Source organism: Hibiscus syriacus, unplaced genomic scaffold, assembly GCF_006381635.1.
Source record: "Hibiscus syriacus cultivar Baekdansim isolate YM2019G1 unplaced genomic scaffold, ASM638163v2 tig00010533_pilon, whole genome shotgun sequence".
NCBI lineage: Eukaryota > Viridiplantae > Streptophyta > Magnoliopsida > Malvales > Malvaceae > Hibiscus > Hibiscus syriacus.
In genome coordinates, this window is record NW_024062223.1 from 568,383 (window position 1) to 594,658 (window position 26,276).

At 34.9% G+C, this 26,276-nt stretch overlaps 6 protein-coding genes across 8 annotated transcripts; 3 read left to right on the forward strand and 3 right to left on the reverse strand.

Moving 5' to 3' along the window:
- LOC120204105 (auxin-responsive protein IAA26-like) lies at positions 1-2,773 on the forward strand. Its single transcript, XM_039204191.1, has 6 exons — positions 1-227; positions 359-713; positions 1,624-1,907; positions 2,143-2,290; positions 2,522-2,586; positions 2,668-2,773. Exons 2-6 carry the CDS (start codon positions 421-423, stop codon positions 2,703-2,705), a joined length of 828 nt encoding a protein of 275 aa, XP_039060122.1. The 5' UTR covers positions 1-227; positions 359-420; the 3' UTR covers positions 2,706-2,773.
- Positions 2,774-6,186: 3,413 nt separating this feature from the next.
- On the reverse strand, positions 6,187-10,762 carry LOC120204106 (mitochondrial-processing peptidase subunit alpha-like). Its single transcript, XM_039204192.1, has 12 exons — positions 10,589-10,762; positions 9,930-10,106; positions 9,507-9,803; positions 9,061-9,228; positions 8,724-8,891; positions 8,524-8,604; positions 8,252-8,318; positions 7,844-7,941; positions 7,449-7,592; positions 7,264-7,313; positions 6,526-6,638; positions 6,187-6,433 (listed from the first exon to the last, which is right to left on the reverse strand). Exons 1-12 carry the CDS (start codon positions 10,625-10,627, stop codon positions 6,381-6,383), a joined length of 1,455 nt encoding a protein of 484 aa, XP_039060123.1. The 5' UTR covers positions 10,628-10,762; the 3' UTR covers positions 6,187-6,380.
- An 892-nt stretch (positions 10,763-11,654) lies between these two features.
- On the forward strand, positions 11,655-12,749 carry LOC120203977. The gene is made up of 2 exons (XM_039204097.1): positions 11,655-11,658; positions 12,238-12,749. The coding sequence occupies exons 1-2, from the start codon at positions 11,655-11,657 to the stop codon at positions 12,747-12,749; spliced, it is 516 nt and encodes a 171-aa protein (XP_039060028.1).
- A 1,833-nt stretch (positions 12,750-14,582) lies between these two features.
- Positions 14,583-25,633, reverse strand: LOC120204111 (60S ribosomal protein L28-1-like). Of its 3 annotated transcripts, none has more exons than XM_039204195.1 (4): positions 25,622-25,633; positions 15,983-16,154; positions 15,276-15,439; positions 14,583-14,897 (listed from the first exon to the last, which is right to left on the reverse strand). In XM_039204195.1, exons 2-4 carry the CDS (start codon positions 16,128-16,130, stop codon positions 14,757-14,759), a joined length of 453 nt encoding a protein of 150 aa, XP_039060126.1. In that variant the 5' UTR covers positions 16,131-16,154; positions 25,622-25,633; the 3' UTR covers positions 14,583-14,756. The 3 variants fall into 3 exon arrangements, with proteins under 3 accessions (XP_039060126.1, XP_039060127.1, XP_039060129.1); XM_039204196.1 differs by lacking the exon at positions 25,622-25,633 and adding an exon at positions 16,256-16,334; XM_039204198.1 differs by lacking the exon at positions 25,622-25,633 and adding an exon at positions 16,256-16,308 and having other exon boundaries at positions 15,983-16,144.
- On the forward strand, positions 16,321-17,659 carry LOC120203979 (WD-40 repeat-containing protein MSI4-like). The gene is made up of 5 exons (XM_039204098.1): positions 16,321-16,361; positions 16,741-16,753; positions 17,006-17,071; positions 17,193-17,267; positions 17,531-17,659. The coding sequence occupies exons 1-5, from the start codon at positions 16,321-16,323 to the stop codon at positions 17,657-17,659; spliced, it is 324 nt and encodes a 107-aa protein (XP_039060029.1).
- On the reverse strand, positions 18,743-21,818 carry LOC120204107 (disease resistance protein SUMM2-like). Its single transcript, XM_039204193.1, has one exon. The coding sequence runs from the start codon at positions 21,543-21,545 to the stop codon at positions 18,828-18,830; it is 2,718 nt and encodes a 905-aa protein (XP_039060124.1). The 5' UTR covers positions 21,546-21,818; the 3' UTR covers positions 18,743-18,827.
- Positions 25,634-26,276: the final 643 nt, after the last annotated feature.

A 26,276-nucleotide genomic window follows, 5' to 3' on the forward strand; every position in this document is an offset into this window, starting at 1 on the left:
GTTCTAAATTTTTCCTTTTTTCGGGGGGCATTGAGTTAAGGGAGAATCTCCTTGGTTCCACCATATCTTCTCTCTTTCTCTCTCATGGCCTTAGATATTAAGAACCCACACCTCTTATCATAGTCCAAATATTTGTTGAAATGCTTCAGAGAACTTTCATGTCAAAGGGAAAACTTTGATTTGAGTTTTGGTTGAGCTTTGAGTTAGAACAACTCTTTTTTTTAAAGGTATAGACCAAGTTTTCTATGGATGATTTTTTTGTATATCCATGTCCTTTTCTTCTGTTGTTATCTTTGTTTTACTGATACTTTAAGGTTTAGCTTCTGCAATCACAAAAGTTCCATTGTTTTTTTTACAGTTTGTTTAAAGTTCTTGGTCTTCAAAGTTACATAGAGGGATTGGTGTTGTTTTAACTGGATCATGGAGAGTGGATGCTCAAAGAAGCTGGAAGAAGAGAAACTGGAGCTGAGGCTTGGTCCACCAGGTCAAGAAGATAGAAGCAGGTTCATTAAAAACAGCCACCAAGAGAGAGATGAGGCTTTGCTTTCATTTGGGTATTTTCCTTCAATGAAAAGCAATGCAAACCAGGCACAGAAGTTCCCTCCGTCGGAGGATCGCCGTGTTGGGTCAGTTTTGGCTTCTCCGTGGGCCAAAAACCACCACCAAAACCAGCCAGAGCACACAGCTATGCCTCCCAACTGTTCTCAAAAACGGTGCTTCACTTTTTCACTTTCCTCTCTCTATATTTCTCCCTGTGCAACTCTTTAATTTTCTTTTTACATTTTTAACCTTTTTTGGTTTTTTTGACAGAGAATATTCATTCACAAAGGGTCACATGTTTACCTTGCTTGATGTTTATGTGGTCCATGCATGGTTGTTTAATGCTCTTCCATGTGTTTCTTTTATGTTCTTTTTCAACAATGATTTGTTGATCTTTAGTTTTAGATGTACATTTTTTACCACTTCTGCATGTTATCTTATGGTATCCCGCAATTATTATATTGATCCTCTCTATGAACATTTAGTTCGTTTTAGTAATTAAATTTTTTATTTTTTAAAAAGTATATCTAAAGTTTAGTTTTTGTTTTATTTTAGTATTTTCTTTTAAAAAAGTAACGAGATGAGTAATTAAACTATCAGTTTTGGTCCGTTTTAGCTCCTAAACTTTTATTTTTTTCAAAACTTATCGATAAATTTTGAACAATGAATTAAAATGATAAGTTTTGAACAATGAACTAAAATGAAACAAAAACTAAAGTTTTTAACGGTGTAGTACTAAAATAAAACAAAAATTATATTTTATGTATGGTTTTGAAAAGATTAAAAGTTTAGATACTAAAACGGACTAAAACTGATAGTGTAGATACTAAACGCATAATTTACTCTATACAGTATTTATTAATAGACTAATTCAGGTATTATAAAGTTCCAAATTTTCTCCATTTACGGTATTTGTGACCTTGTTTAAAGAACTTAACAACTCGTAGACAGTATTAAAGTCTCGTAATTTTAGGTAGTCTTAAAGCCTCATAGGTATCTGGATGACATAGTAGGTAAAATGATTGAATGAATTGTGATGTTTATATTTTCTTAACTCCATCGTCATGATAATGGAAAACACAGGATTGCTTCTGGTCCAGTTGTGGGTTGGCCACCGGTTCGTTCCTTCAGGAAGAATCATGGAACCCCGAGTTCTTCGAAACCGGCTTCTGATCCACCAAGAGGTCTCCCTCACAAGATTGCCAGTGAGAAAAAACCGGCAGGGACTGAACCTAATGTTAAAGGCCTATTCGTGAAGATCAACATGGACGGAGTTCCGATCGGAAGGAAAATCGATCTCAAAGCCTACGATAGCTACGATAAACTCTCGACTGCCGTTGATGAACTCTTCATGAGGCTTCTTGCAGGTAAAGTCATTGAACTATTATTTCCGAATTTGTAGAGTGTATGCATCAATTAGATGATGCAAGTGTAATATGATCGATTGGTTCACATTGACGTTTGCCATTAGAGAAAAGCTTGATTGATTCAACTTTTCCGATATATATGATGATGGCCGATCGGTTCCCATCGATGTTCTCAACTGTTTTACACCATGTTAAAGTTTATCCTAGTCGACAGAATATGGTAAATCCTGTGCAGCTCAAAGAGATCCATCTGCTGGTAGAGTGATGAACAAGCAAGAGGAAGAGAAACCTATTACTGGTGTATTGGATGGTAATGGTGAATATACACTTGTTTACGAGGATAACGAAGGCGACCGGATGCTCGTCGGCGATGTCCCGTGGCAGTAAGCATCTTACCACTATAAAATCTAATGAAAATTTTCAGATCATACAAATACCACATTATAGATGCATGTGTGTGTATATTCCCGCAGTCGAAAATCCGGTTTTATGTTCACCCCGTTTGGTTCTCATCTTAACCATAATCATACAGAACCGGATTGTTCGATTAAAGTACGTTATACCATATACATGAGTAACTTCTGTAATACATGAGGTTTGATTTGGATTTGCAGCATGTTCGTATCGACGGTGAAACGGCTGCGTGTGTTGAAGAGCTCGGAACTCTCCGCGGTTAACCGTGAGTTACGATAACCGGTCCGTTTCTCCATTTTTTTACCCGCCTGGTTTCATTAGCAAGAAATTGATGGTTGTTTTACAGTTGGAAGCAGTAAGAAGGGAAAGACTGGGGGAAGCTAGAGCCACTTCCATTTGAAGATTGCCCATCAAAGTTTGAAGAAAAGAGGCTTGGAATTACGTTCACGAGTTGACATTTTGGTCCTCCGTTTTGGATGAAATTGCATATATATATAAAATCTGTGGTTTTGTATGTACTTTTTGTCTTGTTGAACGTGCTTTTGTCATTTATTCTATTTATATTCGAATCCCTTTAAATGAATGATATTCTAATGAGTTAGTTGCATCCTATGTCCTCAAAGTATGATCCTCATTTTGAATTGATTCCTATAACTTTAAGTGTTTCAATTTCATCCTTAAACTATGATTATCATTTTAATTTAGTGTTTAAACTTTTTAATATTTTAATTTCATTCTCAAACTATGACTTTTTTTCTAAATTGGTTCTTAAACTTTTTGAACATTTCAATTTTATCCTAAACTATATGTATATACTATTCATGCCCTTTGTTAGTAAAAATGTCAGGCAAGTTATATATGTTTGTAAAAAATTAGGCTTAATACATTTTTAGGTGTTTAAACTATGCTTCAAGTTGACTTTTGGTGCCTAAAGAAATTTTCGTTAAAAATAGATACCTTATGTTTTCTCCGTTATACTGTTAGATACATACCGTTAAAGAAACCGTTAAGTGACACATGTCACATTTATATTTTTTCAAAAATAAAATATTATTGAAAAATATTTTTCAAAAATATGGAAGTGATACGTGTCACTTAACGATTTTTTTTAAAACAGTAATCACTTAAAAGTGTAACGGAGAAAATATTATGCATCTATTTTTAACGAAAAAAATTTTAGGCACCAAAAGTCAATTTGAGGTATAATTTAGACACCTAAAAGTGTATTAAGCCAGAAAATTATGTTAAACTATGGTTGAAATTAATTACATAATTGGATGAATTTGAGAACGAATTTGGAAGATTCAAAACTTTGGGGACCAATTTAAAAATAGGATCGTAGTTTAAGGATGCAATTAGAATGTTCAAAAGTTTAAGGGTTGATTTATAATAAAAGCCATAGTTTAGGAATGAAATTAAAATATTCAAAAACTTAAGAACCAATTTAAAATAGAATTATAATTTAAGGCCTTACTTTATATGTCAAATAGTATATAGATATAATAAAGTTGGTCAAGGCCTAACTTTGTGCCCAAATATAAGAACGGTCAAAGTCTAAATTGTGTTCCATTTTAAGAAGACACGTGCGGGATGAAACGTGAAATAGTGTAAAACACACGTGCGCAATCACCGGCACTTGTGAGGGCGGCTACTTGCTTTCGGCTCTCTGGTATTTGTTTTTTTTACTTTACTTTATAGAGTCCGGCCGGTGGGGACACGTGTCACTGTTGACCCGAAACACGGACATTAACTAGACAAGACATGCCTTCAAACTTCAAGCTTACCAATCTTTGCTCAATTCATTTTAGGGTTAAGTACACAAATAGTTCCAGACTATAAGGTACTATTTTATTAAGTCTCTCGGTTATAAAAAGTTATAAAATAGTCATTTTATTATAGAGTGTTGCTTTGTTGAGTACTTCGACTATTAAAAGTTACAAAATGATCACTCAACTATTCATTATATTCCAAAATCGTCATTCTATGTTAAAAAATTGACAGTATTATGAGTTGAACGTTAACCTACTACCTGTGATAGGATAAAATTTTATTCTACAATCTCAATCATCATGTTACCATTCAACTTAGACAACCACCAATTTTTTAACGGAAAATAATAAGTTTGGAACATAATGAATAGTAAGAAGTAAATTTTATAACTTTTAATAGTCGATGAACTTAATAAAACAATATTCTATAGTCAGAAGACTATTTTATAACTTTTAATAGTTAAAAGACTTAATAAAATAATACCTATAATCGGGACCATTGTGTACTTTACCCATCTTTTTATTTATAAAATATTTAATATTAGACGTGTTAACAAGTCAACAAGTTCGAATTGGATAAGGATATAATCTAGTTATAAATACTGTTTTCAAAAATAAATTCTAGGGTAAATAATGTGTTTGGTACCTTAACCATCATTTTTGTTTCATTTTAATCATTCAACTTTTTTAAATCATACTTAACATATTTTTTTGTTTTAATTTGGTCACTAAAAGTTAAAAAATTAACAAAAATTGATATTTTTTAATGATAACGTGACATTATCTTACGATGACATGTCAATATCACTATTAATTTTTTAACGACGGTGGATCAAAATAAAACTAAAACTAAACATTAGGTATGATTTTGAACAAAAAATAGTTAAGTGACTAAATCATAATAAAAATAATAATTGGAGCACTAAACATGTTTAAACGATTATTTGACTAAAAAGTATTGTTTAATTTCTTTATTTAAAAGGTATTGTTTCATTTCTTTATTTAGAAATGATAAGGACTTGATTGTAGAATTGACAAAACTTAGAGGACTTGATATAATTAGAGAGCTGAGTGGCCATAACAATAAGAGAACCTGTGCACTTTAAGCTCAATGGCATGTAAGCCCGTCAACTCTACAATTGTACTATCAAGTCCTTTAAACTTCACCAACTCTGCAATCAAGTCCTTCACCACTTCCAAATACTTAACGCAATACCAAAGCCTATTGAGACTATAACCGGTGATAAAAAAAATTAAAAGATCAAAAATAGATAAAAATACTTATTTTTTATGGTAAACTACACATTTAATACCTAAATTATTAATTTTAGTCTATTTTGATGCCTAAACTTTCAATTTTTTAAAATATACCTAACATTTAATCTTTATTTCATTTTAGTACCCGACATTAAAAAATTAAATTATTTAATACTTAAACTATAAGTTTTGATATATTTTAGGACCTAAACTTTTGATTTTTTTCTTTCAAAACTTAACATTAAGTTTACTCAAAATTTTATATAATTTAAATGACAACGTATTACAAATTAAAAAGACCGATCGAATTGAATCAAATTAAAATCTTCCAAATCCGAAAGTTTATTTAATAAGCTTAAATTTTCTTTTGGCCCAAGCTTTGTATTCCTTTGGGAATCGTGGGGAACATCCTAGTCTCCCAATGCAACAGAAGAATACCGCTAGGCCATACTTTCTCAGAAACATTTTTACAAACAGTTTGAAGACATGTAATGCAAAGAGTCTGGATTTCGAAAACTTCCGGACCTTATTGACGAGGTAGTAATCGGCGAACAATACTCCTCGAGACCTTGTTCTTGCAACTCGATAACCCGAGTTCAAAACCGAGAACGGCTAGTTAAAAGTTTCACCGACCGGTAAAGTTAGAAAGTGAAACAAACTTGAGGGGAAAAAAGTGTGGGGAGATAGCTGCTTCGGTTGCCGCTGGCACCGTAAACTCTTATCTCCGGCTGAGAATTCATGGTGCACTCATTTTTACAAACAGTTTGAAGACATGTAATGCAAAGAGTCTGGATTTCGAAAACTTCCGGACCTTATTGACGAGGTAGTAATCGGCGAACAATACTCCTCGAGACCTTGTTCTTGCAACTCGATAACCCGAGTTCAAAACCGAGAACGGCTAGTTAAAAGTTTCACCGACCGGTAAAGTTAGAAAGTGAAACAAACTTGAGGGGAAAAAAGTGTGGGGAGATAGCTGCTTCGGTTGCCGCTGGCACCGTAAACTCTTATCTCCGGCTGAGAATTCATGGTGCACTCATTTTGCACGAAACTTGCCGCTAACGGATTCGTAGTTAGGGACTTGTAAGACTGCCAAACAAGGGTAGAGAATCTCATAATCCGGTCGATAATGTTCACGTAAAAGAGTTGGATAGAATTATTCCGGGAAACCGGATGTTTACCGTCACCATAAGATGCCATGGTTAGAGGCGAGGATATAAGCTTCTTAGCCATATTGGTAATATCCTGCAGCGTGACTTCATCCACCATCTTTAAGAACGAATGTACGGGTTTCCTGTGAAGAAATGAGATAAAAACATGTAATACGCAAACAAAATGCCCATTCTTACACTGTATCAAACAAACTAAGCCGCCGATTCAACTAAAAAGTCGACAAACACGGTAAAGCTGGGAAGGGATGTCGAAACAACACTGAAACTAGAACATAAAGATCACTTATTTTATGTAACAACAACAAATATGAATCTTACATTCTATAAACAATCATAAACTCTTTATTAACCATAAATATCGGAACACGGTAATGTCACTCGTACAGCCATTTTCAATGCAAGGTGTTTGCTCACATGGATGTCATACCAGCATGGGGATGAGGTTAAAAACATATATTTTTTCTTAGCTATATCATATGTTAACTCGGACTCGGGTGCAAGTGTCGGACACGGGTATAGTTAGATTTTTCCAAGTTCTTCCATATATTTGAGGGATCCTTGGAGGTCATACCCTTATATCCAAGTGTTGGACATGTGCACTTCGTGAAAAGTGAAGAGTCCGAACAACATAAGTTATATTGCTCAGATTCTTCATTTTTCTTCAAGTGTTCCATTTTGACACCCATATATTATCCTCTGAGGATCATCAAAGTTCTTAGAAAACATAGAATTCCGTAGTAAACTCACCTTTCTCCGTACGTCAAAATCTGCCTTCCGATGTCTTCAGCTACAATCATCTGAAAAACACAACAGATTGAACATAGCAAATCTTTTAACAGAACAACGAAAAAGTAAACAATAACAAGAAAATGATTTATAAAGAAAAAAAAATTAATTAATGAATATTGCCAGAATAATTCACAAGACCATACTCTAGATTCTAGATTCATCAGTACTGCTGATTTTGTAGCCTCTTGAGCACGCTTTATCATTAGCCGAGAAACCGATCCTTCGGTTGCCAGCAAGAGTAATTCTTCTGCTGCTATGTCTACTGCTTTTGACACAAAATCATAGCTCTGGCGTGAAAATTAAGCAAATTCAGGTCTTTGGAAGTCCAAATCGAGGCAAGCAAGTTATTGAAAGACCCAATTCATGACATTGACTTAATGATCAAAAGGCATTACTGAAAATATTAAGACATAACAAGCTTATAGTGTCCTATAAAAGAAAAGCCGGCATCCACATCCAGACATGCATATGCTTACACACTACTACGTTTGTTTTGCATGTATAAATAATAAAGAAGAGTAGTTAATGATAGCCTTACCGTGCTGCCATATATGCCAAACAGTCCCGTGTTATTGAAGATGCTGTTGAATGCAGAGAAAGAATGGATCCGCTGATACTCATTCAATACACGGAGATCTGTTTCCAAACATAACGGAAAAAGAAAAGTACGTAATGAATGCATGAAAGAAATTCGAGAAATAATACATGCAAAAAATTCCCGATATTTTCACAATGGACAGGGAAGGGATCATGCAAGATCATTGCAAAACAAATTGTACGACAAATGACTTCAGCAGCTCAGTTGAAATCTAATGAAAATTGCAGACATAGGTATGTGTATGACTCGGACTCATGTCTCCATATACGTGTTCAATATGAGTGCTTTAAGAAAAATGAAGGTTCTGAGCAACATAGAGACTTCACGCTAGACAAAAGCAAAACTTACATAGCCGAGAGTGCATCCCTTTCCCGGGACCCCCAGTTGAAAATGAGCCACCTCCTCCCATAAGCATCTGCAGGTCAACCAGAATCATTCATACCATTCAAGCAAGAACCATATAAAATGATTAGAGAAACTTAAAAAAATGTCGAAGGTTTTTTCACAAAACATATTTGTCTGACCCAAAGGATTCACAGTAAATCTCAATTAATGAAAAACGTAATACACGATTCTAACAAAACTAAACAATAAATGAAGCAAAGTTCAAAATCTGGCACCTGCATTACAGTCAAAGTGACAGAGTCTTTCTCGTTATTCCAGCCACTAGGTACTTCAAAAGCAAGAGCGAAATGGGTACTCTGCAATTTACAACCAAAACATTCAATCTACAGCAAGAAGAAAACCTGAAGTTCGAAAAAAGTTATTTTTTTCTGATCTTTCCTTATTTTATTTATATCAGATGAATGGTAAAATGTACCAGTGAATCAGCTCGTTGACGAAAATCACCACCAACGTAAACAGATTTTGGCTCTTTTGGTTGGGGTCCGGCCGGGATGTCCGAAAGAAGTGGCTCAGCAATCTGAAGAAGCTCTTCATTTTCAATGCCCGATGCTGCCAGGACAATTCTATTCCCCTTATAGTTCTCCTGAACCCCTCAAATAAACCGCCATTCAGCACAATAAACACGGAAAGAAACTCAGAAACACCATCAATCACACAAAAGTCATATGTTCGAAGTACTATAAACCAAAAAGAATCATCCATATATGTAAAAGAACATGCAAGGATATGGACAGAATATAAAAGATTCTTACAGTAATGAATTCTTCCAAAATGCCACTGTCCAATCTGTCTATTGCTGATTCAGAAGCCAAGAGGGGATTGGCCAGTGCACCAGAGTAACCAGCGGAGTGAACTGCCTCCAAAATTAAGCGCTCGGGGTTTTTCAAAACCTCATCCAATTCAGCTTTCATCTTTTGCAACTGAACAAGAATGACATATTGAAAACTCAAAATAAGGAAAATGAAATGAAGAAAACGAAAAGGGACAAATTCTAAGTTTATTATCAATGGCCAAAGTATCGTGTCCTCATTCTCCCAAAGCTGTCCCACATATATATGGATGCTAAGCTATGAAATCTACATATATCAGCATTTACCTTTACTTGTACTAAGAACTGTAGAGCAAATCAATAAGAAGGGTGCTTCTTCTAGAATTTTCAATTTAAATCGAAAAATGCGAAAGGTTTACAACAAATTACCTCTTCATTAATTTCCCAGTCCAAAAAAGCGGGGTTCCGCACACAGTCAATAAGCAATTCTACCATTTCAGGAACATAGGTTTTAAGGGCATCACAGGTGTATGTCATGCACTCCCTAGAGGCCGAGGCCGATGTGTTACCTCCAATTGCCTCAACTTCCCTAACAACGCGCAATTGGCTTCGGTTTGTCGTGCTCTTGAATGCCATTCGCTCCAGCAAGTGGGAGGCACCAGATGATATCGGTGTCTCATAAATGGAACCACAATTAATGAATAAGCCAATGGAGGCAGCCAGAGTCTGATAAAACAAGCAAAGATCATGACTAAACCATAACCAATTAAACAATCGGCAAAATGAAGCAGCAGTAACACTTAAGAAAGGATACAATGTTTCAATAAATGGAAGAGTCGAAATTTCCAATACCGGTAAAAGCTCCGATGATTTTCTCACACCATTTGAGAGGGTTTTAATCTTAGTTTCACTGGGTGAAACATAATCAGGTAATGGGGGTGGAAGGGAAACACCATCTAATGGCGTATCCAAAGCAGCAACAGCACTTGAAGTAGAGTATCGAGCAGCTGTCAAATTACCGGTGCGGCCCTATTAATAAATGTTCGAAAAGCATTCTTGTAAGTGACTACATAGAACCAGCACCAGCTCCATCAAGTGGAGCAAAACAGAATCCAACCAGACGCTCATCATACACGGTAATGTATATAACAAGCATCATTATGTAGTCGAAAGACAACTAAAAAAACAGTACACAATCAAAGAAAACAAAGGGATATAGCATAGCTTCCATTGTTTCTTTTAAATCAAAACCAAATACCATTGCCAATAAACAATCATATCATATAAGGAATATAAACAGAAAATAACGATAACAACTGAAATTCATAAACTGATAATGAAGTGAGAAAAAAAGTGATTGAATGGATATTGAAACGGGTCTGGAAATGAAAATCCATGCGACAAAAACCACCAACTTGTTCTGGGTCGTCTTCTTTCATATTGATTTCCTGTATTTTCTCGAGAACCAAACAGAAAATTCATAGAGCTTTGGGTGTTAAAAAGAAACTGACCTTAAGAGCCCTGAAACGGGAAAGAGCAGCTCTATACATGGTGTCTGACTTTCGTGGATTTTAAGGTTTTAGGAAACCCTCTCACTGTCTGTGACAGTGATGTATTATTTGTTTGTGAAGATAAAATGACAAAAGAAAGCCTCTCCGAAGCGAAGCGAGACTTGAAGGAGAGCAAAGCGAAAAAGACGTAGAGTTCCGTTCCGCTTTTAAAGGGTTAAGAGGAAAAGATCTCTCTTTCCGCATTCATTTTCAGTAGGGTTTTCTCTAGCCGCACCCTTACTATACGGTTAACGTTATCGGTTTTGTTATTATTATATACTTAAAACATCAATATTTTTTTAACATTTCAGATAAAGTATCCAACAATAATAAAATCAATAGAAAAAATAACAAAATCGGTAAAACGCTCAATAATAACAAAATCGGTATAAATAATAATATTTTCGATAAATTTTTACCGGTTTTCTTATTTAAATAATAACAAAACCGGTAGCGTTTTTTTTAACCGTATATTAAGGTTGCTGCACGTGATCATTTCTCTTTTCTCTCCCCGATCTCTGCCACCTCATTATCTTATCTGAGATAATATTAAAAAAAATAATCCCTTAACGATATAATTAAAATCAAATCAAAATACAATATTAAATATAATTTTGAAAAGAAATAACAGTAATGATCAAAATAAAATAAAAATAATAATTGAGTACTAAACTTATAATTTACCCTAACAAAAAAGAAAAATATTTAAGAAGTAAAAGATTAAATTAAAGGTTCTCTTACACAAATGCTCCCTTAACTATAATATATTTGCTTTGTTGAGTCTCCAATTATTAAAAGTTATAAAATTATCAGACGGTTATTCATATGTTATAATTTCATCATTTTTTCATTAAAAAATTAATGGTCATATGAGTTGGGTATAACCGATTGACTATATATTATAAAATTATATTTTAATGATGTCTATTGGCACTATAATTGCTTTCAATTACTGACTCGATACCATAATGCTTCAGGTACTAGCTCGACGAATAGAGTTGAGCCATAAAATATAGCTCAAATGATTATGGGTTCATATTTTATCATATCTCAATCGACGGGTTAACGTCCAATTCAAACGGTCGCCAATTTTTTAATAGAAAAGAACGAATTCGAACCATACAAATAGTTGGGTAACCATTTTACTACTTTTAATAGTCAATAGACTCAATAAACAACACCTTATAGTTAGGGACCATTTTATAACTTTTAATAATTAAAATACTCAACAAAACAATACTATATAATCAAGGGATCATTTATGTACTTTATTCTAAATAAAATAAATTAAAACTATATAAATATTTTACCATGAAAGATTAATATAAGACTCAATCTTGACTAAAAAAACGACTTAAAATAAATAATTAAAGAAATAAGAACATCAAAAATCAAATTACATAATAATTAAATTATTTAGCTAAAAGTTAAGACAATATAGTCATAATTTTTAAATTTTATAAATTCAAACTTTAAATACGATTAAAAAGTAAAATTGGAAATAAAAAATAAATTTTAGAATTGAATTAATTTTTCATGTCAGAAAAACAAATTGCAATTAAATTTAGGATAAACTATACTTCTAGTACTTAAAACTTAAAACTTCAAAGTCTCTCCCGATTTCCTTTCCCGCGTAACCTCTGCCGTCTCCGTCGAGATTTACGCCGTCGGTATCTTCCGAGACAAGCTCGTCGGAACCGTTCGTATACTCATCAGCAGTCTCCACCCGACGGCTTCGTCGGCGCCGGCTTTCGCCGCGTTCTTAATCCACAGCCCTTCCGGCGAATTCTTCGGATCCTTAAACGTCGGCGCAATGGTCGTTAACGGATTAACTGGTTTTAGAACGCTGATCAAAGCATCCACAGTCGATTACCATGATCTAGGCGGCGGAGACAATCTCGCTGGAAAACAGCTTATAATCCGATCGACGAACATATCGAAAGCTACGGTTCGAGACATCCCGGGATCGATCCCCAGTGATTCATCAGTTCATCGATCGGAACCTAGCGAGTCCATAATTTCGCCATCATTGAAAGCTTTGAAACTCGAGAAGAAGAAGAAACTAGCTATCAACCTCGGGAAAGCAACAATCTGGAAATACACCATGAAATTACTGAGATGAATGCTGCTGATAGTGACTGTCTGAGTTGTGGAGAAGTGAATGGTATAATTTTGGTTTTGGTTCCTCTATTATCAATTATGTAATAATTTGTGATCTAATTCGAATAATTTAAGTTGCCATAATATCTTTTAGGGTAAACTACACATTTAGTATTTAAACTTTGAGTATTATTAAAATCACGCCTAATGTTTAGTTTTTATTTCATTTTAGTATTGTCGTTAAAAATTTAATGCATTTAGTACCTAAACTATCATTTTAGTACATAAACTTTCAATTCTTTTTCAAAACTTTAAATTTTAAACAGGTTACTAAAATAAAATAAAAATTAAACTTTAGGTATAATTTTGAAAAAAATACAAATTTAAGTGCTAAAACAGATCAAAACTAATAATTTAGATACTAAATACATAATTTACCCTATCTTTTATTTTGATAGTGTTATTAGTCCATTCAAATTGTTAATAGTATTTTGAGTATTGTAATATTTGATTTAAATAGTATATTTTTTAATTTTAACATACACATGCGCTAGTGCAAAGGTAAATTACATAAATGATCCCTCAATTATAGAAAATTACTTTGTCAAATCCCCAAATAATAAAAACTTATAAAATATTCACCCAATTATATGATATTATTTGTTGAGTCCCTCAACTATTAAAAATTACAAAATGATCACCTAACTATTCATTATATTCTAAATTTATCTTTTTTCGTTTAAAAATTAACGACAATCTAAATTTAATGATAATTGATGTGTGAGATGATAAAATTTGATCTCAGGATTTCAAACAACTATCATATCTCAGACAACAAATTAACATTCAACTCAAACTATCGTAATTTTTTTAACGAAAAAAAAATCTGAAACATAATAAATAGTTCGTAACTTTTAATAACTAAAAAACTCAACAAAATAATATCTTATAATCAGAAATTATTTTATAACTTTTTGATAACCAAGGACCAAGTAGTATCCTATAATTAAAAATTATTTTATAACTTTTTATAATCAAGGACCATTAGTTTACTTTACCCTAACCTTAAATTTTATCGTAAATGATATAATGATATATAATCAAAAATATCATTTAATTTGAATTTATTTTTAATGATATTTTATTATCTGATTAATTAATGATGCATACAATTATACAATCAATATATCAAAATAATAATCTATTATTGCAAATTACATTTTTAGCCATTAAACTTCCAATGTGTTTATATTTTGATAACCCATATATATTTTTCTAAAAATTTTATCACTAAAATTTTAAATTGAGCTGTTTCCATCAACCAATCTTCGCACATTGAGTTTGGAATTCTTTATGAAATCAATCTAAAAATCTATCATTATTCTTCCCCATGACCGATATCCTTTTTTATCCTACATTGGATCGCCATTAACATTATCAGTGGCGGATCCAAAAATAGTTTTGAAAATGGATATGCAAATATTAATTATTAAAATTTTTCGTTTGAGATTGATACAAATAAAATTTTAAGATAAACACCCATAGTAAAATTGATGACTAATATAAAGAAATTCGGATTCTAGGGCGAACCCGTACCCACCCGGATATACTTTACATCCGCCACTGACCATCAATGTAACTAACACCAAAATATAAATAGTTGAATGCAATGAAAAAAATTAAAAATTTCAATAACTGAATGATCAAAATAAAAACAGACTTCAAACTTCAAATTTCTATCAAATTCAAGCTTAGACCCAACCATCACCAAATCTAATCAAGGCCAACTAATGGCAATACCAATTTTCAACTAAGGAATAGATGAAACAAGTCTTATGATCGAACTTACGATACTATAATCCTGAAACAAAGTAGAAAGAACCATGCTGATCACTTTTTTTTTGGAAATCTAATTATAAAATCCACCAAGTTAAAGCCATGAAAGAAAGACTAATTCAAGACAAGATGAGGGTCCAAAACAATGATAAATTGCAGCACGATGAAATGTATAACCTCAATATTGTGAAGCTCACTTCCTGCCATGGATCTTCAATGCTTGTCGGTTCCTCTTCTTGACACCGGACTTGGCAACCTTCAGACTGCGGTGCACGACACTCAACCTTGCAAGGGCAGCTTTTGTCAAATCAGGCCTGTAATAGTTGTCCGTCACCTGTAATTTTGAACCATAGAGCATTAGAGAAAATTCATAAAAGAAGCACAATGATGAGTCACGAGTCTTAACCGAGAAGCAAAATTTATACGAATGTGGGTAAGAATAATATTGAAAATTTATACCCAGAAACGGTTAACTAAGCATACAGATACAATTATAACAGAAGTAGAACTATATTAAGTACTAAAGATGCACCATTTGGGAGCTCAGATATGTAACTAGAACATTCCGTTTCTAATATTACAGCGGGATTCAGGAACACAATGCACTTAAAATAATCATTCAAGTAAATCATCTAACAAGTCTTAACAGTTGGACTGAAGACTGAAATTAGCTAAGCAAAAACTTCAAACACTGTAAAGAAAGCCACTTTACCTGGTTTTTGACTGCCTTAACCATCCTGGGGAACTCTTTTTTCATGACGGACTTGTGAAGCAAGCTCGAAGGCTTGTTCTGCTTCTTAGTCTTAGTCGTTGCTAACAGCACAGACTGGTCCTTGCCCCCGGGTTGAATGGTGACAGTTTTCTTGTTTGCCAACCCTAAAATTACACAGATCCAGTAAAGAGATAAGTCAATATAATTCAAAGGATTCTGAAAACATCATCAACGAATACAACATATAACGTCAAATTTACCAGCCTTTTACCATTCTCAAGATAAAAACAACCTTTACAACTCCTAACACCATACAACATTTACCATTTTCCACCACATTCTATAGGTGAAATCGAGTTCAAGCAGTGCTCAAGAGCTAAAACTCCTTTCAGTTTGAAGCTCAAGCTCCATTCAAGATAAATATTCAAGATCATTTACCTAATTAAAACGAGCTCATTTATCCTTGCTCAAGGTCAACTTGAAAATTTCAACACTAATTAAAAAATTTAATGCAAAATTAATCATTTCCCCCTAGTTAAGGTAAAACGCAATGTTTCATTTTCTTTCCCCAAGAAGCAGCAAACAAACGAACAATTAACAAATACCCAATTCTTCTCTTCGATTTCCTCAAAGATTTGCTTATATATACGTCTCTGTGTGTGCACATACAATATTCATCTATGCTTTGCGACCAATATATATATTACCAGAGTGTTTGTATGAGTTGAGATTGTAGAGATTGTTGGGCTCTTTGCTGAATCGAACTCCAGCAGTTCCTCTTCCAAATTGCTTCACCAAGAAACAATTGTTCTTCTTCACTACCTCCCAAATCAACTGTCCCGGAACTGTCGCCATTTTTATCTCTTTCCCTGCACCTCGCTGCACCAGATTCAACCCAAATTCAGTAAAATTAAAATCGTCTAAACCAAATCAAACACAAATCTTGATGAAATTGCTGAGCTAAGAATTGAAGAGAGTGCCTGTTCGAATATCAGGGCTTTTAAAGAGACGAAAGAATCAGAGAGGTAAGAGAGGGAGACAAAACATGGGAGGCTTTTATATTAGTGGAAGTAGGGTTTTCTTGGAGTAAATTACGATCACGTCCTTTCACTTCCTTAGTGAAGTTGGTTTCGAAAGCCCGAAAAGTTTCACTTGTATAGTGAAAGCCCAATATAATTCAAGGGTAAACTACGTATTAGTATCTAAATTATCAATTTTGATATGTTTTAGTATTTAAATTTTTCAAGATAATACCTACCGTTTAGTTTTTATTTCATTTTAGTAACTCACCGTAAAAATTTAACGCATTTAGTACCTAAACTATTAATTTTGATCCATTTTATTATCTAAAATTCCAATTTTTTTAAATTTAACGTTAAATTTTGAACATTATGTATTAAAATAAAACAAAAACTAAACTTTAAGTATGACTTTAAAATAATTGAAAGTCTAGTTATTAAAATAGACACCTTGGAGAGGTATATGCGGCTTGTATTCTCCATGGAGAAAGACGGAGAAAACTGGATTTTCCCGTTGAAAGGACAGGGTTTATTCTGTGAACTTCTGATAAGTTAATACTTGAAATATTTGATGAAGTGATTTGTTTATTATTCTACTTTTTTACAAATGCATCCGTTCATTCTATCAATGATGAAATTCTCTTGCAATTCAAGTAGAGCTTTGAATGAATTCCTCGGATTTGTTTAGGATTTATGATTTTATTTTTGTAGGTGAACAGAATCAGAGAACTTCCACAGGACAGCAAGATAGTTGCCACACACACTGATAGCCCTGATGTAAGAATCATTATTTCTCATGTTCTCTTTTGATAAGAGGGAACATATACCATTTATTTCTGTTTACTCGAAGTTTATAAATCATTAGTTCTCCATGTGACTTTAACACATTTCAAAATAGGTCCTCATTTGGGATGTAGAGGCTCAGCCTAATCGCCATGCTGTGTTGGGAGCTACTGATTCTCGTCCAGATCTGGTTTGTACTGGAGGGAATTACGTTTGTGATATTTTCATCAATGCCTTTTTCTTTCTCTTAATTAGTCATAAAAAAATTGACTATATCCATGTACTTATTTGTAGAATTTGCATATTTAGGTGTCCAAAAAGAAAACTGTTATCTTCATATTTAATGATTTATCACAAGTTGTGTAATATTAGCTGTTAATGAACCTTTAGAAAATTAAGATGCAGCATCTTTTCATCAGGTTGCTTTTTAACTTAGAATCTACCATATTGCAGATATTGACTGGACATCAAGAAAATGCCGAGTTTGCTCTTGCCATGTGCCCCCAACTCAACCCTTTGTCCTATCCGGAGGTTTGGATCATTGTTTTACAGTGTTTCTTGGAAGGATTTTTAGCTTTATGACTTAAATAACGGTGATACATGATAATTCTTTATATATAGCTATGATTATTCAATTATCACCAAATTGATATAGTATCATATGTATAGATGTTTACTTTTTCACAGTAATTTTGAAAATAAGAAACTATATTTAATGCAAGTATTGGTCCATTGGAAAAAATATATGGTTCTCTGATTTGCTATGATTATTTGAGTATTACCAAGGCTTAGTCATGAGGAAGTTGTCGTTTAACGAAAGAGACTCTGCAAACATGTTAAGGACTTGAAGTTCAGTTTTGTGTGTGGCTTTTGAGGCACTCGAATGGTCTGTTATAATCATATGTTGGTTTGTTGAGAGGCACTACTGCCATGGGAGATTGTTTTATCTTTGTGCCAAAGTGGATGGTCAATCCTATATACTTTAGAGTACGGCGACATGCAGTATTCCTTCTGGAAAATTAAATAAACCACTCATTGGTTCATGTGCTGGGAACTTAACTATTTTCCTCTCTTCTCTTTTTCATATTGGTTTTCCTCTCAAATAGTCCTGAACGAGGAGATTTTACTTGCAGGAAAGGACAAGTTGGTGGTTTTGTGGAGCATTCATGATCATATCTCTACTCTGGTAAAGGAGCAAGGGCCCGCAATGTCTCTTCATGTTTTGCTATTTCTTTCTTTGATTCACCATTATAAGTATGATTTAAAATCAACAAAAAATTTTAAATTTCTTTTGAATTTATAATCAAATTTGGTGCTTATGGACAAAACCCCATTTTTTCAGTTCTTGGTTCAGTCAAAGACTTGTTTATATATAAAAGACTTCATCGATATATAATAAGAAAATTATAAATTCGAAAGAAATTTAAAATTTCGAATTGATTTTAAATCTTGATTATAACGGTGAACCAAAGAAAGAGCATAGCAAAACATGGAGATTTAATGTGTAAGATTGAGGAAGAAAAGGATGAGACAAAGAAGAAGCGATGATTTTTAATTTAGATTATAATGCTGGATTAAAGAAAGAGTAGAGCAAAACATCATATAAAAATATATAATAAGAAAACAATAAATTCGAAAGAAATTTAAAATTTTGTATTGGTTCCGAATCCTAATTATAATGGTAAATCAAAGAGAGAGAATAGCAAAACATGAAGATGAAGATTTTATGTCTCCTTGTTTCAAGCATGCATTATGGTATGGGTAATAGTGAATTTCTGAAAGACGGCAGAAAAGCATTTCGAGTGGCCTCATTCTCCCATTCTAGCTGTTCCCACCAGTCTGGCCTTCCATGAATGACGATGTGATTCCCTTTGGCGCTGTCAGAGTTGAGAGGAAGCTTCTTCAGTTCTGGGCACTTCCTTACACGAATACGTTTCAGACATGGGAAGGGTAGGGCATCCCTGTATATGCTCTTCAATTCTGGTAGGCGTTCTAAATTAAGATCTTGAAGCTTCAGAAATGGTGTAGGATATGGAATTCTGACCACATCTGCAACTTCTCCAAGTTTTCCCTCACTCAAAACTTCTATTTTTGCACACTCATTTATCCAAAGGGACCTTAGATTTGGAGCAAGAAACAGCCAGGTAACGTCCTTCAATTTGTGACAATGCATAATTGCAACTTCCCTCAATGTGCGGAAGCCTGCAGTATAATTACTACTCGGAGGAAGCCTGGTATGCAGTTTTTCCATTCTCATCTCCATATTTCCACAAGCCCTAAACCATAATATCTCCAGACGCTCCATGTTTTCTAAACATAAAACGTTAAACACTTTTGTCTCCTTAAAATACCATAACTCTAGTGTTTCGATGCTGCATCGAAACAAGCGGAGGCTTAGAACTCTTTCTAGTGCAGACATGCTTTGTATCCCCGGCATCACTAGTATATTCAGATGTTGCAGACTTTTCAATTCCTCTATAAGCTTTTCATTATTGCCCCCATCCAGAACATTGTCTTCCTCCAAACTGCCTCGCACATGCACATTCCGCATCCTCAATATTTGCAGCTTGGAAAAACTAGATATCAAATTCTGTGGGATTCTTCTGAGATGGTGCATGTAACTCAAGTCCAACATTTTCAGTTTTGTCAAGGATTTCAACTCTATTGGCAACGCTCTTATAGCAGTCCCGGATAGATCAAGACATTCTAGAGAAGTCAATTTTGAAATTCCTTTGGGCAGTGTTTCTAAACCCCGGTTTCCTGACAAGTTAAGAACAGTTAGATGAGGCATAAACTGAAAGAAGCCATCACTAATCACTTCAAATTTATTTTCTCCAAGAAACAAAGTTCGAAGGTTAGGGCATTTAGGGGTTCCTCCGAGATCTTCAATCTGATTTTGCATCACCGACATTCTTTTTACACCTTCCCATGCCGTAAGATCTGGCTCCTCTGATAATTGAGCCCCTGCTTTTATAAAAAAACTCTCCTCTTTCTCTTCAACCTCGCATGCAATCCACAAACACATGTCACGGATCACATCGTGCATCTTCACATATTCCTTTCCATCAAATGATTCTTCCACTCTTTCCAATAAACATGCACTAAGAAGAGAGTTGATAATGTGGTCTCCTTGCATTTGAGCTTCGTTAATGATATCAAATTCATTCAACAACCCTTCACAAAACCAATACTCTACTAATCTCCTCTTGGGAATATTATGATCCTCAGGATACAGACAGCAGTACAGGAGGCAGCATTTCATTGTGGAAGACAGATTATCATAACTGAATTTTAAAAGCGGATATACCTCCTTTTCCATTTTAGGTAACGTCGATCGCTTCAACTTCTCGATTGCATATCTCCATTCCCCAGGTGTTGTCTTGCAAGCCATGGCACGAGCAATTGTAATCAGAGCAAGAGGCAGACCAGCGCACTCCTTAGCTACTTGTTCGGCTAATTTCAAAATATCTGGATGGCTGTTGAGGGTTTCATCCCCAACCTTGTCTTGGAATAATTTCCAAGCCTTTTCTGGTTGAAGGCACTCCACTCTTATTTTCTTTTGAGCTTCCATTTCGCCACAAACCTCCAACGAACGAGTAGTGAAAATAAGTTTGGAACCATTTTCTTGGCTTGGTTTTGGAATTCCAACTTTGTTCAAATCCACCCTCTCCCATAAATCATCCAATAATACAACAAATCTCTTGTTGTGCAAGACCCTATAGATATCCTCTGCTTTTTGGTCAACACTTTTATTCTTCCAGCATTCATTCGGAAAACCAATTTTCCCACCAATCCTGTCTTGAATCTTTTCAACATTGTAATCTTTAGACACCAGCGACCAAATTACAATGTCGAAACCCTCTGGTTTGGTGCTGAACTTGTTGTTGATTCGGGTCAAGAGTGTTGTTTTTCCAACGCCTCCTGTGCCGTAGAGGCCAATGATCCCCACACTTTTGTCGACGATGCAGCTCCAAACCTTGCGGATTGTGGATTCAAGAGCAATTGGCCGTTCTTCAGGTCTGACTACAACTGAAGCAGGGAGCTGAGTCTGTGCTACCTCCTCAAAAGATCCTTTATTCATATGATCTTTCATTTCTTCAAGCTTTTCGGCCACCTTTTTCCCGAACTTGTAGGTAGACAGGCAATTCGTGGAAACGCAGCCACCGAGACACAAGTTGTTTATTTCTACAGGGCCATCAGCAATTAATCTCTCTGCCTCTGTTATAATAGTTTCTGCGTTTGAAAGCCATAGCTGAACTTGCTCCAGTCGCTTCAGTTGTCGTCGTTCAGCCAGATCAACCTTTGTTTGCACGTCATCCCTTTGTGCCTTCAGTTCATCAAGAGCAGCAGACAAAGCTGGAAGAGTTTGTTTAAGCTTGCAGACGTAACTAGCATGCCCTACAGTGGAATCCCAACCACGAATGAGAATATTCTCGAAACTAAATTGTACAGAGAAGCAATTTCCCATGGTCCTGGTAAATACTTGGGGCCTTCAAAATCAAACTAGATTTCCTGGTGAGAGGATCTGGAATTTGATGATCGAGTAAATTTGAACACACACAAAAACAATCTAGAGATTGATTTTTGTTATGGAGGAAAGGCGAAACAAAAACAACAAAGAAGAAATCAAAGTTGAACTAAAAGGATGAGAAAGCTTCACAAAGAAATTGCTGGGAAATAAAGGATGCGTTTTTGGTTTTGGTTTGGAAGGTGAGTAGTAGCTAGTAGGCAAAGGATTTGTGTTATGAGATTACTGCATAATGCAGAGAAAACCCTTCAACTTGCAATAAAAAAGGGATCCAAAGTACGATTTTTTGTTATTTTTTTTCTTTTTCAATTGTGCCATAGTGGATTGGTGAGAAAAGAGGAATCTTTTTCTGCAACTAGTTGGCCTGTGCATGGCCCCATGACAGAAAGGTCACGCAGACTTGATAAGAATCAATACAAAGTACAAACAAGAGCTGTTTGATTGAGAAGAAAACAGGAAACCACTCTAACACCAACACTTTCCTTGAAGTTGTGTAAAGGGATTTGATGTCTTTGAAGCCTTGTTTCAAATTCAATTATTTGCAAGACTTTTCCCCTACATTTACATTTCTTTGAAGCCCTTCAACAATGATGGGCATTTTTCTATTTTCAATACAGAAAAAAAGAATCTTTCTCTGCAACTAGTTGTTATTAATTGGTCTGTGCATGGCCCATCCGTTTATTTTGCAATTACTACAACGGTGTTCTTTCTTCTTCTTCTTCTTCTTCTTCTTATAGTAGGTAGGGTACCCTACCCTATACTAAACCTTCTTTGAGACATGTAAACAATGCACTTCATGGAAGAATCCAACCAACCATTTGGAATGTGCATGCAGTGAAATGCTAGTTACTACATCATGCATCATTCTTTAGCGAAAAGTGATATGTTAAGCAAGAGCAAGTGCTGAATATCCCGAAACGATGAAAACATGGCCATTCTATTCATCATCATTAAGGCTAAAACATTTCAAAAAGTCCATCACCTTAGAATCCAAGTAGCAGGCATATTAAACTTAGAATATTGTGCAGGCAATTTATCATGTGCAGAGGGGAATACTTATACAAGTGGGTATTTTCCTTGAACAAAGTGGATTACTTATTGGTTTTAGTCCGTTTACTTTCAGTTTTTTCAAAATCATACCTAATGCTTAGTTTTTATTTCGTTTTTAGTACCTCGTCATTAAAAACTTAACGGATGATTTGCATGTGGCACTTTTTTATGGGTAAATTACATCATTCATCACTCAACTATCCTCACACTCCTATTGTGGTCACTAAAGTTTAATTTTTTTAAATTTAATTACTTAACTTTCAAATTACTCCTTATTTAATCACTATAACTTTCAAATTTATTTTTAATTTTTAATTATATATTAATGAAATAATAATAAAAAATGTCATGTCACAAAAATTATTAATAAAATAAATTAGAGTGATTAGAATATGAGCAATTTGAAAGTTGAGTAGTTAAATTGAAAATTTTTAAACTTCAATACCAAAATAGGGTGAGAAGATAGTTGGGTATTGAATGATGTAATTTACCCATAAAAAATTCAGTGACGATAAGTTTTTAACGATGAAATACTAAAATAAAACAAAAATTAAATGCTAGGTATGATTTTGAAAAAAATTAAAAGTTTTAGTACTAAAATAAATTAAAATTGATAGTTTAAGTATTAAATGTATAATTTACCTCAACATTGAACTCTTATTTAACATTTTTGAAAAGTTAGATCCTTAGTTAATAAGTGATCTCTAAAACATTAGGTCCTTATTTGAGTGTTTAACCAAATTCTAACGAATTAAAGTAAATGATTAGAGTCCACTTAGAAGCACACAAAATCTTTCTTTGGCATTAATGGTAGCCAAAAGTCCACGTAGAGCCATACAATATCTCTATGAACCACTTTTTTATCACACACAAAAAAAAAACCCCGAATTGTTCAGCTACTGGTTCTTTCAATGGCGGTTCCTCTTTCCAATGGGTTCACACGACTAGCCATCTCCCCTCCTACCCGGTTCAGGAATCGGTCCACCGTTTCCGCCACTTTATCCCCTTCCCGGCTTGATTCTGTGAATCGATATTCATTAAATCCAGGTGAAATCTCCATCCTAGTGGTGATTAAAAAAAGCAAGCATGGAAAAATAATCAAATTCCTTCACGCAACTACACCGAACTATCACCCCCAAAGACTTTGATTTATTTTTCCAAGTGGTCTTCGTATGATGTCAGGTCATGGGCCATGCACAAACCAGTACAACCAACTAGTTGCAGAGGGAGATTCCTCCTTTGTTTCCAATAATTGAAAATAGACAAATACGCCATCATTGTTGAAGTAATCTCATAGCACAAATCCTTTGCCCACTATACTTCCAAACCAAAAGCACCCACTAGTCTTACCAGAACGATGGCAATTGCTTCTCGGTACAATTTAGTTTCGAGAATATCCTCATTCGTGGCTGGGATTCCATTGCTGGGCATGCTAATTACGTACGCAAGCTTAAACAAACTCTTCCAGCATTGTCTGCTGCTCTTGAAGAGCTGAGGGTACAAAAGAATGACGTGCAACGGGAGGTTGATCTGGCCGAACAGCGACAACTAGTTAATTACTACAACCGTGTTCTGTCTTCTTCTTCTTATAGTAGGTAGGGTAGCCTACCCTATTGTAAAGTCAAAAAGGTAGGCGGGGGCATGGTTTTTTTTCAAAGCCAATATCATTTTTTCAACAAAGGGGCACCGAATTCGGTGTCCTAATTTGTTAATTAAATTATAAATGAATTAATTATTTTTTTAGCAACTGCACACTTTAGGATATTTATAAGATTGGTCTTTAAGCTTAAGTTATAAATATCCTAGTCCATTTAGTTTCAAAATCATCTCAAAACATTTCTTTCTTCCTATACTAGAGAGCTTTCTTGTGAGTAGTGAGTGTTTTGTAAACACCTGTAAAATTTCTCTCTTAGTAAAAGATCTGCAGCAGCCCGAAGACGTAAGCACAATTGGCTGAACTCCGTTATCAATTTTTGGGTATTATTTTTCCGCTTTTATTTCGCATTCTCACTAATCTGGTTATAGGGAAATTACTTGTTGTACTCGTTTATTTCCTAACAACTGACATCAGAGCTTTTGGTTGTGAATTCTGTCAATTTTTTGCGATGTTACTATTCGAGTTACTATTCACTTGAATAGTGAATTTCGTGAATGGTAAATTTCGTGAATAGTAAAATTCGGTCGGCGATACGAGTTTGTCGACGGAGGTGTTCTAATACACGACGGTTCGTAGAAATTGTATCCAAACGAAGCCAGATTCGAGTGGGAGCGATGGCTGCAGACGAAGGGAAGGTGAAAATTGAAAAGTTCGATGGTGTGGACTTTGGATTTTGGAAGATGCAAATTGAAGATTTTCTGTATCAGAAAAATCTATATCAACCCCTCTCAGGAAAACAACCAGAGGGCATGAAGAATGAAGATTGGACTCTTCTCGACAGGCAAGCCCTTGGAGTTATCCGACTGACGTTATCCCGCAATGTTGCTTTCAACATACCAAAGGAAAAGATCTCGGCGGGTCTTATAGCTGCTCTCTCCAGTATGTACGAGAAGCCATCGGCCTCAAACAAAGTTCATTTGATGAGGCGATTATTCAATTTGCGGATGGCGGAAGGGGCATTGGTGGCACAACACCTAAATGAACTCAACACAATCACAACCCAATTGAGTTCAGTGGAAATTGAGTTCGATGATGAAGTTCGAGCTTTAATTCTCTTATCATCTCTACCAAACAGTTGGAATGCTACTGTTACAGCAGTCAGCAGCTCGTCGGGAAACAGCAAATTGAAATTCGACGATGTTCGGGATCTGGTATTGAGTGAAGAAATTCGACGGAGAGAATCGGGTGAAGCATCAAGCTCCTCAGCCTTGCACACGGAGTCTAGAGGGAGAACTTCAGAAAGAAATTCAATTCGTGGCAGATCCAAATCCAGACGGGGAAAATCAAGAACAGGAAATAAAGATTTTACCTGTTATAATTGTGGCAAGAAGGGTCACTTCAAAAGAGATTGCCGAGCACCGAAGAAAAATACCGGCGCACAGGAATCTGCAAACATGACGGAGGAGACAGGTGATGCCATGATTTTAAGCGTCAACAGTCCGATTGAATCATGGATCTTGGATTCAGGGGCATCTTTCCACTCTACCCCATGCCGAGAAATCATGGAGAACTATGTCAGTGGTGATTTTGGGAAGGTTCATCTAGCTGATGATGAAACCTTGAAGATCGTCGGAAAAGGAGACATCCGATTAAAGCTGCCAAACCAGACCACCTGGACGCTGAAAGGTGTGAGACATATTCCTGGTCTCAAAAGAAATTTGATTTCTATTGGACAGCTTGATGGAGAAGGATATAGTACAACCTTTTCAGGCTGTGAATGGAAGATTACCAAAGAAGCACTCGTCATTGCTCGTGGTAAGAAGACTGGTACTCTCTATGTAACCTCAAACTTAGAGAATATCATTGCTACAGCAGATGCTGATGGAAAATCAAACCTATGGCACCAAAAGCTTTGCCATATGAGCGAGAAAGGGATGAATATACTTTTGTCAAAAGGGAAGCTACCAAATCTAAAGAATGTAGATGTCGGACTATGCGAGGATTGCATCTTTGGCAAACAAAAG

Bases quoted from the DNA above. Each gene is read 5' to 3' on its own strand.
- LOC120204111 (XM_039204195.1), bottom strand. From the start codon at position 16,130: ATGGCGACAGTTCCGGGACAGTTGATTTGGGAGGTAGTGAAGAAGAAC. The intron at 15,440-15,982 runs GTAATATATATA...GTGTAATTTTAG, and splicing joins CAACTCATACAAACACTCTG to GGTTGGCAAACAAGAAAACT. The intron at 14,898-15,275 runs GTAAAGTGGCTT...TCAAAATTACAG, and splicing joins TTAAGGCAGTCAAAAACCAG to GTGACGGACAACTATTACAG.
- LOC120203979 (XM_039204098.1), top strand. From the start codon at position 16,321: ATGGGAGGCTTTTATATTAGTGGAAGTAGGGTTTTCTTGGA. The intron at 17,072-17,192 runs GTAAGAATCATT...ATTTCAAAATAG, and splicing joins CACACACTGATAGCCCTGAT to GTCCTCATTTGGGATGTAGA. The intron at 17,268-17,530 runs GTTTGTACTGGA...ACCATATTGCAG, and splicing joins CTGATTCTCGTCCAGATCTG to ATATTGACTGGACATCAAGA.
- LOC120204107 (XM_039204193.1), bottom strand. From the start codon at position 21,545: ATGGGAAATTGCTTCTCTGTACAATTTAGTTTCGAGAATATTCTCATT.
- LOC120204105 (XM_039204191.1), top strand. From the start codon at position 421: ATGGAGAGTGGATGCTCAAAGAAGCTGGAAGAAGAGAAACTGGAGCTG. The intron at 2,291-2,521 runs GTAAGCATCTTA...TTGGATTTGCAG, and splicing joins GTCGGCGATGTCCCGTGGCA to CATGTTCGTATCGACGGTGA. The intron at 2,587-2,667 runs GTGAGTTACGAT...GTTGTTTTACAG, and splicing joins GGAACTCTCCGCGGTTAACC to TTGGAAGCAGTAAGAAGGGA.
- LOC120204106 (XM_039204192.1), bottom strand. From the start codon at position 10,627: ATGTATAGAGCTGCTCTTTCCCGTTTCAGGGCTCTTAAG. The intron at 10,107-10,588 runs GTCAGTTTCTTT...ATTTATTAATAG, and splicing joins CCCGTTTCAGGGCTCTTAAG to GGCCGCACCGGTAATTTGAC. The intron at 8,892-9,060 runs GTAAGAATCTTT...TGAGGGGTTCAG, and splicing joins TTTTGGAAGAATTCATTACT to GAGAACTATAAGGGGAATAG.